The 14,478-nt window shown below is 45.4% G+C and overlaps 1 protein-coding gene across 1 annotated transcript in view; it reads left to right on the top strand.

Annotated features, from left to right (window-relative positions):
* Positions 1 to 14,478, top strand: part of E2F1 (E2F transcription factor 1) — a 204,470-nt gene that overhangs the window by 158,453 nt on the left and 31,539 nt on the right. The window contains exon 6 of the mRNA XM_044090573.1: positions 1,727 to 1,928. Within this exon, the coding sequence (XP_043946508.1) occupies positions 1,727 to 1,928 (202 nt within the window). The remainder of the gene's footprint in view (positions 1 to 1,726; positions 1,929 to 14,478) is intronic.

The following is a 14,478-nucleotide window of genomic DNA, read 5'->3' as shown; positions in this document are numbered from 1 at the left end:
CTTACTCCTTGCTGTGTAAAACTATCATATCTATCTCCCTTCCTTTCGATGCACACTGTAAACCCATCAACTAATGCTACCACAATAGTAAGTGATATACATAATCTGTTGAACCACCTCCGCTCTGAAACTGTAACATTGTTTAAACAGTCCTACGATGTACTATTCCAAATATGTATTAAGTGCATTCATAAGTCCTTTTGTATTATTGTCTTAATATTAAGCACAAGTGTATAATGTTTTGTGTATTATGTACGTATAATGTTTTACTGTTTGCATAGGAGGTGAAAATGAGATGATACAATTCATTGTTTTTCATCTGTATGTATATGGAGATTTTCTCCCCAGGCCTCCGTGGAATTGTACGGTTTAGGGGCATTACAACATGTTTATTGCATTTGCTTGCCAGGAAAGTCCGACTGGGCATAGTGGTCCCTTCTCAGCGGAAGCCCAGTTGAAAGACTTTATTACAACTATATAGTTAAAATCTGCAGGCTCTGCTGGTAAAGGTCAGAATCTGTACCACTACAAAAAATTGTCTGTAATGCGACTGGGCAAGCCTGAATTAAATAATTACCTTACACTAAATGAAAGTGGCAAAATTCAGTCCAGCAAAATAAAAACAGTAAAAATACTGACTCTGCAGGAAAATGGAGCTGAGGTATTTATTCAGAAGTAGAAAACACCACAGTCCTAAGCGCTTTTGTCTTGTTAAGGAGAGACTTCATCTGAGCACTTATGGCTGTGGTATTTTGTACTTTTGAATAAATACTTCAGCTCCATTTTCCTGCAGAGTCTGTATTTATACTGTTTTTAAATAATTACCTTACCTTTTGTGATGTCATTTGATGTGTTCGCTTTCGCTCGCTTAATATTATTAGATATAATCAGTATGCCTGCTGATTATTACTGGGGAGAAAATGTATATGTATTTGAGGTCAGTGTCAGTATTAGCCTGTTTCTAATTGAGCATCTGTGAAGATGCATTACTTTGGTGGTTAAATTTAAGTAGGAGATGGCTTCTCCTTAGAGGATTTCCTGTTGAACACATACTTACATTTGATGCCGTTGGGGAGTAAAGCCAGGACTGTGAAACTGCAATGCCCTTTTACTAAGCACTTTTGTATTTGTTAGGAATTTGAAGAGTAGACACCCTTCAGTTTTCTAGCAAGAATTAGAATGGTGTTCTTCATGGAGAACATGGTTGTGTAAAGAAATGTTGATTCTCTAGGTTAAAGAAATACTAGAAATGGGAGCTTTCAACGTCTTTCTCTGTCTGTTATGCTGATCCATGCAAAAGGAAAATATTTTTAAGGGGAAAGGTTTTGCCTTGAACAGAGGATGCAATCGCAACCAAATTGTTTTGCTTCACTTATGAGCAGTCTAAGTGAAATTTGGAGGTCTACAAAGAAGTGCTCAGTTTCAGAGTTTTAATGTAAAACTTTGAAAGTAAAACTAAAAGGTTAAATTTATTTTAAGTTTGTAGGATGAGTGTAGTTTTGATAGCTGGTACTTGCAGAAACTATTCAGGCATTCCTGTATGTTGTCTTAACTTAAGTTGCTGATATAAAAGTTAATCTCTGACAAGAGGTAAAATTAAAGTAACTGTTGAGAAATGACATTGATGCAACTATTAGTTGCAAAAAAAAATCCATTTAGAGGTTTTGAGAATTACAGGGCTAAATATGTGTTAACAGATGTTTCTTTTTCTCTCATTGTTTTACAGTCTCTTGGGATTTCCTTGAAAAGCACAAAAGGACCCATAGGTGTATTTATTTGTCCGGAGGATGGCTCTGATGACTGCAGTCCTGTTGGGGGCATTAGTCCTTCAGAAACAGCTTGTGAACAACCTAAGCCCAGTACATCCCATGAAGTAGAGTCAACGTTAATGCCTGTTCCTCAGATTGCATCAGCACCAGTAAAACAAGGTATACAGCAGTTGTCTCTGCATGATCTTTGCTTCAGCCATTTCATTTGATTTAATATATTTATGCACACCAAAAATAGTTCTTCAGGATGTAGTTAATATTTAAGAATTTGCACCTAATGGTCAGTGACTTTTGGGCTGTTGCTTGGTATTTATGATAGTAGAAAAATAATCTATAAGTAATTTATGACTTACAAGATGCAACCTCATGTACCACACTGGATTTTCATTACAGCAGCTCGAGATACTCCTGAAATTTCAAGTACAGCTGGTCTGATGTTGAAGAGTTATGAATGCAGGAAGTAGAGAAAGACATGAGCCACAGCCATTAGTACTGTTTGGCACTTAGAAATTCTTTGATTGCATCTTTTTTGAGGTGGCATGATATACATCAGAAAGTCACCAGAAAATGCATCAGTCAGAGACTTGACTCCCTGAAGATGATCACCTAAACTGCTTATTCTGTGTGGGAGGGAATGATGATGTTTTGAAAGTGAACACTGGAAAGCTATCGGAAACCACTGCTTGAAACACTGAAATACGGGAGATTCAGTACATAACTCATTCCCACTTGGTTTTAGTAGGGATGGCTGCTGCTCTGTACAGCCCAACTATACTTCACCCAAGACAAATTCTCCCAAGAAGTCATATAAACTGCACAATATTAGAGGTTTTCATTGGGCAAGTTACGGCCCACTCTAAGAGCTGCAGACCATAACTGTAGCTTCCTTGAGTAGTCTTACAAAGAATATGTTAGGCTGCCATGTGACCCTCTTGTACACACCCTTTTTAACTATTAGAAGCTGGAACTTCAGTCAAGTAGTAGGGTCAGGCTTTGGAGCTGCAGTGCTTGCTGAAAAGGTTGCTGTGTCCTTCTTGCTGAAACCTATGTTTGTATGTACTGGTTTGCATTCTGCCTTGTTTTGAATGTACTACAACACTTGTACTTATAATGAATATAGTATATTTATGTGAGAGTAATTGCCTTAACATTTGATAGTTGAATGTAAGATTGTTGCTATAGTCGGAGACCCCCTTACGTCTGCCTGTGTCTCTCTCTCTCTCTCTGTTTCTTATGCATTTTGCATGGTGGATGGAAGTTCTTTCTGGGGTTTAATCCTGTTATTTTTTGGGAGATATTTATGACATATGGGCAGTTGTGGACATTTCAAGCCCTGCAGAATTGGACGAGTTCTCCCTTAAGTTAAACTGCTTGCAGGGGACTGTTCTTAGTAATAGGAGGTTTGATGATGGGCATATGTATTATTGTGGTTTGCTTTAGACAAGATGCACTTTTTTTCTAAACAGGTCTCTCTTGGTACCCTGAGCATCGTAGGTGGAGGGGGATCTCTGCACTGCATGTCTACAGTAAATGTTGCTTGCACATTTGTTGAAGACTTTCTAGCTCTAGAGAAGTAAACTGAAAATGGCACAGCTTACTCTCTCCCTTTACAGCTGAGATTGTAGCTAATAGTTTGTGTTTGGAAGGTAGCTTTGCTCTGAGAACAAAACCATCCCTCTTACTTTTGATTTCTGACCTGAAGAAATATTTCTACCTCCAACTTATTCCCATCATATAGAATATATACTGCAGCATTGCTCCTGTACTGGAATGTATGCAGTAGTATTGCATATCCTTACATGGGGGTATTTCCTTCTAGTTTTTGCACCACCTGCTTGATCATCTAAACTGATGAGACTACACTGTTCCGCACTGAGAATATTGTTGCATGTTTGCAAAGGTTCTGCCCTAGTGTACTAAAGGTTAAAAGTCAGATGATGGTTTGACTGAAGCAATAAAAGGTCAACAAGCTTCTGCAGACTGTGTGTCTCTAATGTGAGTGATGTGCAGCTAGACACTGAGCCATAGTGTACTATATAGAAAATTAGGAGGAGACGTCCTGTGATGTTCACTGACCATATCAATATGTTTAGTATCAGCTAGTTTCCTGCACCTGGTGAATGTACAGAATACGTTAAGAATTTTTTCAGTAATTTTCTGTTTGTTAAATAGAAGATGTGACAAGAAATTATCTTGCCCTTTGTAATCTGTGATGGCTGCCACTTCGCAGCTCAAGTTTATCCTATTTAGCTGGTGTTTTTATGTTCAAAATTGCAGTTCCTTAATGTTCTTTATAACTTCTTGCTTACATGTCTGTCAGTACTGATGTTTTACCCTTTTCAGATATAGTTAATGTTTATCAGTTATCATGGCAGTCTAGGATACTGCACACCGTACTTCAGGAATTGGGCATTCTGTGTTTAAGAATTTTGTATTGTTAAATCTGTGAAGAAGACTTTGTTAATTTTATAGATAATTGCACTTTAGGATAGCTGATAAAGGTGTACACAGACATATGTGATATGCAAAGTGTACAGAGAGACACATAGATGGGAGCTGCAGACTGACATGGATGAGATGTGTTCAGTTCAAGACTTTACTGCAGACCATATACCCTGCTGAAATCACATGACTTGCACCCCAGCATACTGAATATCTTAATGGCTAACAAAAGTGCAAGCATTATAGAAAATGGAGAAACTAAACATTGTAACAGTGAAGGTTTGTGCAGGCGGAGTTCATAGCTTTTGCTTTCCTGTTGGCTGTGCAAGGGCTGCGTCCTACATGAACTCCAAGAAGAGCTAAACCCAAACATAAAACTACTGATGTTATGTGATCCTATCTCGCCTACATTCTGTACTGATGGGCTCGGAGCCGATCCCTCGGCTCCGACTCGGCACGCTATGCTATAGAGCGAAGCCTCTTATTGGCTGAGCTATTTTCTATCCCAGGATGCACCACCACTAATCCCCCAGATCTCGTTTGCCGCTTACAAGCTAGGACGTGGTCTCAAACTTGGCTGAGCTAAGTACTGTTTTCTTTCAAACTTCCTGTCAGGAATTTGCTTATTCTTACCCAAAAAGCTGTTTTAACAGCTATTGTTGTTGTACGAGTGTGTTTTGAAGAATTTTGTTTTGAAAATTGTGTTTTTGATTAAGGGAAAGGTTTCCCGTTTAAGTTAGAGGGGCCTTCCCCTTTTTGTTTCAGCTAGTGTCTGTTATTTTTTCTAGGGGGTCAAGTACCTGTTTAAATTAGAGGGTCTTGGCCCTCCTGTTATGTATTTTTTTCTTTTTGGTATTGTATTGTGTCCATATTAAAAAAAAAAAAAAAAAAAAAAAAGTTGGTTTAAAATTTTTGTATTGTGTTAAAATCCTGAGCAGATAGTGCTACTTAATCTGGATGCAGTGTTTTTTGGTAGTCAGTTAAGATGTCAAAAGAACATAGACCCTCAGGGTTCAAAAAGTGCACGAGGTGTGGTTATAAAATGTCTATAACCGATGACCACTCCTCGTGCGTATATTGTTTAGGCGCCAAGCACCTACAGGAGTCCTGTAGCGTGTGTCACGCCTTTTCATCTAGAGTCCTCCAAGAGAGGAAGAATAAATTAATATTGAAAGGCCTGATTAAACCCTCCTTCGAGGAGGCCTTATCTTCCTCTTCCTCTCCTACTAAGAAGAAGAAAGCGTCGGCTCCGTCCAGCCCGTCGGAACCGACCGCTAAGAAACCTAGGCAGGCTTCTCCATCGGCTCCACGGACTTCGGAGCCGAGGGCGGAACGGTCTGCCTCGATGCCTCCAGTCTCGACTCCTCTGGTTTCGGAGCTGAGGACTGAGGCATCGAGAGGCGGGTCACCTTCATCGGCTCCACTGATTTTGGAGCCGATGAGGGTTACCGGCTCAGACTCTTCCCCTTCGGCGCCGAAGCCCTCCTCGGCACCGAGGGAAATTGTTTTGAGGTCTCCCTCGGAACCGATAGTAGTCGAGTCCATTCGGAGCCGGTCCCCTAGTCCTTTGGAGCCGATGGAGAAGTTGGTTCGGACCCGATCGGTGTCATCTAGATCCTCCAAGATGTCTGATTCGGACATCGACAGGGTGCTCCTAAGACTTTTCCAGTCTCCGGTTTTCCAAAAGTTAGTTTCGGCTCCAGCCCATTCGGCTTCGGAGCCGATGGTCCACCCTGTTGTTACGGTTCCTCCTCCAACAGCCTCGGCACCATTGGAGCCGGTGCTGGTGGAGCCGATGGAGGTTTTCGGGTCGGGCCCGACCCTTACTCCAACCCCGGCTCTCGAGTCAGAGTTTGGTACGCGGACCTCCTCTGTCGGCCCCGGGGACGCTGGGACTGATGTTTTCGGTCCCAAGCCTTCCTCTCGGCCGGCTGCGGGGTACTGTCTACCGTGTGGCCACGGAGGTGGGACCTTCCCAGGATTCTGGTGGTCCCGCCTTCAGGGCCATGAGGAGTGCGTTAGCCAAATCTTCTTTGGCTACCTCCACGGTCTCTCCAGCACCTTCCCTGCATACGGAGACTGGGTCTGTGGCAGTCCCCCTGTCATTAGACAGCGGAGCCCCGGGGCCTGAGGTCACCCCCACTGGGGGTTCCCCCCCCTCCTGGAGGTCCCTCTGAAGCCTCTTCGGAGGAACCCCCCAGGAAAAGATCGTGCAAGAGGAAGCACGTTGATTCCCCCGATGAGTCTCTCACGTCAGACACTGATCTTGATGATGCAGAGGAGTCCCCTAAGTCGTCCTCAGATGATGTCTCCTTTGCAGACATCCTGGAAGCCCTTAAACAACGAGGCGGCTGGCAATCCAAACCCCCTTCTGCTGACGAGTCGGTGTTCCTTAAGGCCTTCGGGGCTCAGCCCTCCGCCTCCTGGGTGTCTCCGCCCTTCGACGAGCTCCTAGATTTGATCTGTCGAAGGGTGTGGGAACACCCAGACTCTGTGGAACCGGTGCCTGCTCGTCCGAATAAGTTCCTGTCAGCACCCCCAGAAAAGGAGTTTTTGATGAAAGGTGTGGCTGTAGATGCCTTGGTGGTGGCATCTGCTACCCAGCAAGATGTAGCAGAGGCTTCGACGTCCGTCCATCCTCCTAATAAGGAGTCTAGGAGCATGGATCGGTACGGTAAACACCCTAAGTTCAGCGGCCTTTACTTTAAGGTCCCTGAACTATCTAACGCACTTCACCAGATTTCAGAGGGATCTGATTAAGGAGCTTTCAGATACCCTCTTGGGTAACCTGCCTGAGCAGCTGGCCCAGACGGTTGGCTCTCAGTTGGCTACGCTGTCATCCATATCAAACTCGTCCATGAGGCTCATTTCTTATGCGAAGGGGCGAGTAGAGCGGCGGTACAGGCATTGCTCACGGAGGCAAGCCTGGCTCCGCCTGTGTCATTTTGGAGGCCTTCAAGTCTTCCTTTGCCGACGCCTTTGATGGGTCCTCTTTGTTTGGACCCAAGGTAAAGGACACATTGACCCGCTGCGAGCAAGAAGGTAATGCTTTGACTGCCGTAGGGGCACGATTTTCCACTCCCTTTCGGCCTTACCCCAAGGCTAAAAGAGGAGGGAAAACGTGGTTCCATAGATCTCAGAAGTCTTATCCCTCACAGCAGGACGATCCCCCTTCTAGAGGCAGAGGAGGGTGAAATTCTTCTGGAAGACGCCGTCCCAGAGGCGGCAGAGGCCCCCGCAACACTGGAGACCGCGTGTCCTTTCGTGGCTCTTCAGCCTTTCACAGTCCCTGAGGGATTGCCCGACTGTGCAGCTCCGGAGCCAGTCGGGGTCGCTTTCGAGGCACCTAAAAGCCTGGGAAGGTATCACTCAGGACCGATGGGTGCTTCGAATTATCGCCGGAGGTTACGCCATCCCTTTTTCTCACTCCCCACCTCAGTCCAAAAAAATCCCGGACCCGCCACCCAGTCAACGGGAAATTGCAGCCTTAGAAGTTTCAAAGCTGCTTCAAAAAGGAGTCATCCAACCAGTCCCCGCAGACCAGATCGGATTAGGGACTTACTCAAGATTCTTTTTGGTGCCAAAAAAGACCGGGGACTTGAGGCCCCTTTTGGATCTCAGCGTTCTAAATCGTTCAGTCAAAAAGTCCAAGTTCCGAATGGTCACCCTGCAATCCATTCTCCCACTGCTGGAGAAAGGTGTTTGGATGTGCTCCATAGATCTCAAGGACGCTTATTACCATATCAGGGTACATCAAGCGTCCAGGAGACATCTGCGCTTCTGCCTAGGAGACAGTCATTTTCAGTTCCGCGTGCTGCCCTTTGGTCTCACCACAGCCCCCAGGGTGTTCACCAAATGTTTGGCGGTCGTGACTGCTCACCTGAGAAGTCTAGGATTCCAGGTATTTCCATATCTAGACGACTGGCTCCTGACTGCCACCTCCAAGCATCTACTATTGCGGAGCCTACAAGCCACAATATCACTGGGCACTTCCCTTGGAATCACCTTCAATTGGCCAAAGTCTGTGTTGCTGCCATCTCAACGCATAAGATTCATCGGAGTAGAGATAGACTCAAACCAAATGCGGGTCTATCTACCTACAGAAAGGATACAGGCTGAAGTTCGAGCCTTACTTCCCAGATCCAAAGCCCCAGCCAGAATGGTCCTGCAGCTATTGGGATCTATGTCCGCCACGGTTCTTCTAGTTCCCCTAGCAAGGTTGCACATGAGAATTCTCCAGTGGCTTCTTTCAACACAGTGGTCCTTTCAGGATCTCCCTCTCAGTCACCTCATATGGATCACGGAAACCTGCAAACGGGACCTTCGCTGGTGGCTGGTGCCCTCCAATCTGGATCAGGGACGACCCTTTGTTCCACCTCCTCCTGTGGCCACTTTGACTACGGACGCCTCCCAGATGGGGTGGGGGGCATTCCCTGGGCAGGTCAGTCCAAGGCAAATGGCATTCAGAAGAGACCCTACTACATATCAACATCTTAGAAATGAAGGCAGTGTTTCTGTCCCTACAAGCCCTTCACGATTACCTCCCTCAGGGCGTAATTGCCGTTCACTCCGACAACATGTCAGTAGTCTGGTATCTGAACAAGCAGGGAGGGACCAGATCATACCCCCTTTGCAGAGAGGCCATGAGAGTTTGGGAGTGGGCAGTGTCGACCAAACGATTTCTAGTGGCGACTCATATTCCTGGCAAGTCCAATTTGATAGCCGACAGACTGAGCAGAACTATCCTCTCTCCACACGAGTGGTCTCTGAGCATTACGGTTGCAAATCAGATTTTCAGCAAATGGGGAATTCCTTGTTTCGACCTCTTCGCAACCCGCTGAATGAGTGCAAAAGTTCTTCTCCCTCACTCCCGGGCAGAGCCCTATGGACGCACTAGCCCATCCGTGGCCCACCGGCTTGCTGTATGCTTTCCCCAGTTCCTCCTTCCCAGAGTGATCCAAAAGGCGTCTCACTTGGGGAGCAAAATGATCTTAGTTGCTCCTTACTGGCCTCGTCAGGTATGGTTCCCTATCTTCGAGATATGCACTGGAAGGTCCATGGTTCCTGGATCAGATCCCAGACCTATTAGTTCATCAGTCGGGACTACTCCACCAGTCCCTACACACCTTGAAATTGACAGCTTGGCTCCTCCTCTTCCGACTATAGTCAGGAATCATACCTTAGATCCGGAAGTTGTACACATCTTATCTTCGGCCCACAAGTCTGCCACGAAGAAATTGTATTCTAGCAAATGGAAAAGATTTGCTATTTGGGCTCAACTCCGGGGTCTGGATCCCATCACTATTCCCGTATCAGAAGTCCTGAAATTTCTAACTTCCCTTTTCAATCAAGGCTCTTCAGTCTCTACCATCAAGGTTCAATTGGCAGCTATTTCCAATTTTCACGAGTCTATAAACCCACCTTTAATGAGCAACAGATTGTGTAAGACCTTCATGAAAGGTGCTGCGCTTTTACGACCTCCAATTTCTCATCCTGCTCCTCCATGGGATCTCGATGTGGTGTTATGTGCCTTAACTTCCTCCCCCTTCGAACCGGCAGCAACATGTGATTCAAATTTTCTATCGTGGAAAACTGCCTTTCTGGTTGCGATTACTTCTGCCAGAAGGGTTTCAGAGCTTCATGCTTTGTCTGTAAAACCTCCGTACTTGGTTTTTCACAAAGATAGAGTATCTCTCAAGCCAAATCCATCCTTTGTCCCTAAGGTTTGTTCTAGTTTTTGCCTACAACAGTCATTAGAACTTCCAGTTTTCTTTCCAAAGTACTCAAACAAAGCGGAATACATATTCCACACATTAGATGTCCACAGGCAATTGCGTTTTTATTTAGATAGGACCAAACAAACAAGGAAAACAGATCAATTGTTTGTATCCTTTTCGGATAATAAATTGGGCAAAGCCGTCACAAAGGTCACTATTGCCAAATGGATCCGGGACTGTATTACTCAAGCTTATTCCTCTTCTAATAAAGAGCTTACGACCTCTGTCAAAGCTCATTCTACAAGAGCTATGGCTACTTCAATAGCTTTCCATTCTAAGCTTGCCATTAGTGACATTTGTGCTGCGGCTACTTGGTCTTCCCCGCACACTTTCATTTCTCACTACAAATTGGATGTGGCATCTAGGGGACGAGCTTCATTTGGTTCCACAGTGCTCAGGAGTGTTTTCCAGTGAGCCACCCAGGATTTAGGTGCTAGGGACGCTGTCCCATCAGTACAGAATGTAGGCGAGATAGGATCACATAACATCTTTTAGTTATGTACTTACCATAACTTTAGATGTTTGGGATCCATCTCGCCTACATTCCCAATAACCCACCCTCCTTCCCCCTTCCTTGGAGATCAGAGGATATCAGAAGGTCTGAATCCTGTTGTTTCATCTTGAAACATCTGGCAATGTTATATAAACAAGTTATGTATGTGTGTATGAATGCGGACAAACAAGATCTGGGGGATTAGTGGTGGTGCATCCTGGGACAGAAAATAGCTCAGCCAATAAGAGTCTTCGCTCTATAGCATAGCGTGCCGAGTCGGAGCCGAGGGATCGGCTCCGAGCCCATCAGTACAGAATGTAGGCGAGATGGATCCCAAACATCTAAAGTTATGGTAAGTACATAACTAAAAGTTCAATCTCAGCCTTACTACAGGATATGTGCCCAAAGAGTGGCGTACAGCAACAGTGGTCCCTCTCCATAAAGGTGGTGCCTCAACGGATCCTGGAAACTATCGCCCCATAAGCCTGACTAGCTTGGTCTGCAAAGCTATGGAAAGGATCATCATGGACCTCATAAATAAAGATATTGGGGACCTACAGACACTGGATCCTACCCAGTTCGGCTTTAAGGGCAGATCCTGCCTCTTAAACCTGGTTGATTTCTTTGAAACAGTCACCAAGGCCATTGACGAGGGGAAAGGTGGTCCACACAGCCTACCTGGACCTCGCAAAAGCCTTCGATACAATACCCCACTCTGGCATTATAGATAAGCTCACCAGCTTAAATATAAACCCCTATGTAACTAGATGGATTGCAAACTGGCTTAAGGACAGAACCCACATGGTTAGAATTGCTGGAGCCATGTCAGACTCCAAACCAGTTACAAGTGGTGTCCCACAAGGCTCAGTCCTGGGACCTCTCTTGTTCGGTATATATTTCTCGGAGGTACAGGCCAACACGGAAGGACTGTGGCTGACCAAGTTCGCAGATGACTGCAAACTGGGCGCCATAATAGACTCTCCAGCTGACACAAGCATCCTCCAAAAGGGCCTCATAGAAACAGACAACTGGTGCCAGAGCCATGGCCTCAAGCTAAATGCCAAAAGTGTATAGTCATCCCTTTGGCAAAAGAAAAGTGCCCACAAATTACCACATAGGTGGTAATTCATTAAGTACAGAAGAAGTAATTAGGGACCTGGGGACCCAAGTTGATAGCAATCTCTCATTTGACAACCACGTGGCCAAATTGGTTAGAAAAACATTTTATATAACCCACCTAATCATGAAGGGATTCACATCTAGATCAGGGGAGGTCATCGTGCCTCTTTACTCATCCCTCATCAGGCCCATAATTGAGTACAATGCCCCTTTTGGGATGTACCTTACCAGACACCTGCAGCAACTGGAAAGACCCCAAAAGTACCTCACCAAGAGGATCACAGGGGTCAAACAGATGCCATATGCTGCCTGCTTAAAGAAACTCTAGCTGTACTCAGTGGCATACCGCCTGTTCAGAGGCGATCTGTGCCTGACGTATAAAGCCATGTCCAACCCGGAATTAATGGACATGCTGCACCTCAGAAAATCCAAATCCCATTGAGCTACGCGCTCGAGAGACTTGAACCTCAGCACTGAAATAAATAGGACATGCTGGAGGGACAGATTCATAACCCAGAGGCTCCCTTCACTCTGGAATAAAATCCCAGTCCAGGTTAGGCAGAGTCCCTCATTGACTCTCTTCAAGAGAAATCTTGATGAGTGGATGGGAGATCGTAGGTTTACCCCGGGTATCACTTCTGTGTCACTGTTAGACAGAGGCACAGTATACTAACCTCGAAAAAGGACATAGCAAAATAAATTTAAAATGGGTTGCGAAAGCCAAGCACATTCTGGCTAGGCTTATAAATGCCCTAGGGCAGATAGCCTAGTATGAACCTATGAACCTATGAAGTGTGGGGCACAACTTTGTCTTCCTGCATCCCCATTCCCTATCTTTACTGCATTCCTGCCTGTCAGAGACCCATAGACTTGAGGCTGTGGCATCTTGGTCTTGTAGCACACTCAGAATGTGCTGTTATCTACTGTGTGACATCCAGATCCTGGTATATAGGGATATTAAGACTGGATGCAAAAATGACCCTGGTTTATGAAGGGTGCACTCGTTCGGTATTCCTGTTGTATTCATTCAAGAATCAGCAACATCAAGAAAACTGCAGAACTACTGTTCTGATGGCTTGTAAAAAAAGGGTAGAGGATGGTCCTTTCCTTTGTGGGACAGATGCCAGTCTTGAGGATGTTTGCCCCATCAATGATTGTCCTGGCCCCCTTTGATTACAACTGCTTTGCTGAGCAATGCTTCACATCTTGGGCATGTGCATACAGCACCTCCACTTCTTAGGAGCCCCCCCACATAGGGTTCTGCCTTGTCAGCTAATACAACAATGAAAGCATATTTTCTGAACCAGACATTTGTGTTAGAATTCATTGAGCATGAACTTTCAGAATCCAGCCAGCCTTATGATAGGGATGAGGAAAAAAATCTTATCTGATTGTTCTCTGGACAACGTCTAATTTGGAATAAACCCAGTTGCTTATTTTACAGTACATGAAGTTTGGTACTAAGGACATTTGGAGCTGCATAGAAGGTAGGTAGACTTGCTGGCCATACAGGAGAACATGCCAACAGCTGCTTCTCTGGCTTTCCAGGTTTCTGACACAGATGAAAATACTTCCCTTAAACAGAATTTCCCATCCTTCATCTTTAAGCAGCCTGGAAAGGTGCGTTAAAGTTGAGAAAAATCAACTAATAAGAATCTGTTATCTGATCCTTATATTGTATCACTGGATGCTGCTAGAGGGAACTGATTAATTCCCGGTATGATTAGTCTCCCAAGTGATAGGGGGAGGACAGTTGTAGACTGTAGAGAAAAGTGTCGGGTCAAGCAATTGCTGGGCATGTGCTGTAACACCAGAATCAGATCATTGGGCATATGGTAGACCTGTTAGATGATGTAGAGACATTTGATGAATGCACAGGATATCTCAGACTACTGCTTAAAGGGATAGGAATACCATCGAATGTGGCTATGATGCATCTGATGCCTATGACACAAAGGCAGATGTCCTTCAAGGATGCATCTGCAGTCCTAACAAATGGGTTGTCCTGTCGTCAGGCAGCCCTTCGGTCGGCCGGATTCCAAAGTCTGGGTCTGGCCTCGGCTGGTGTCGCACTTCACCCGACGTCATCTCTGCTGGTCTTCGGGTATAAAGGCATCAGCCGACGCCATTTTCCTCAGTCTTTCTTGCGTGGTGCCAAGCAGAAGCTGTTCGCAAGTGCCGGTCGGTCAGATCCAGAGATTACTACTACCGAGTACAATCAAGACTTCTAAAGCTAAGTACCTGCTAGACTCTTTCTTTCCTCAGCCGATGTCAGAAAAAGTAAATAACTGTTTAACTTGTGGGAAACAAATACCTCATAAAGATTTCCACTCTTACTGCTTGCCTTGTTTAGGCCCAGACCACGACGTAGCAGCTTGTTTAGCCTGTGCTTCCTTCAACCAACGAACGCTTAGGCGTCGGTCGGAGTTTGCTGAACAGTTTTTCGGCTCAGATTTTGCGTACATTATGCCGTCGGATCCTCCGACTACCCAAATTGTTAAAAAACGCAAAGAAAAGGACCGCCACTCGCGGTCCGCGGTTTCGGCCGAAACCACGGTAAAGCAAACCGCGAATGTCTCTGTTTCGGCCGAAACCGAGCAAACTGTTCAATCTACAGCCGAATCCATGACTACTACCGAGGCCCCTTCTACCCTAGCTGAATCGGCCTCTGAAATTTTGCCTACAATTGTGGTTTCTCCAGAGTTATCGGACACCATCCCTTTGGATGTCTCTACCCCAGCACGTGGTGCTGCTAGGCCTCCTGCAGCCATGTCTATAAAGGCCTTTGCCAGGGCTAAAGCAGCCAAAACTGCTAAATCAGTGCCTGTTAAGCCCCCCTCTCACAGGCCCAGCTCCAGTTCACAAATGCTTACCTTGG

Source organism: Protopterus annectens, chromosome 12.part0, assembly GCF_019279795.1.
Source record: "Protopterus annectens isolate FY-2018-M chromosome 12.part0, PAN1.0, whole genome shotgun sequence".
NCBI classification, from domain to species: Eukaryota; Metazoa; Chordata; order Ceratodontiformes; family Protopteridae; genus Protopterus; species Protopterus annectens.
Note: the sequence above shows the minus strand (reverse complement) of the source record. Positions and strands in the feature narration are given on the sequence as shown.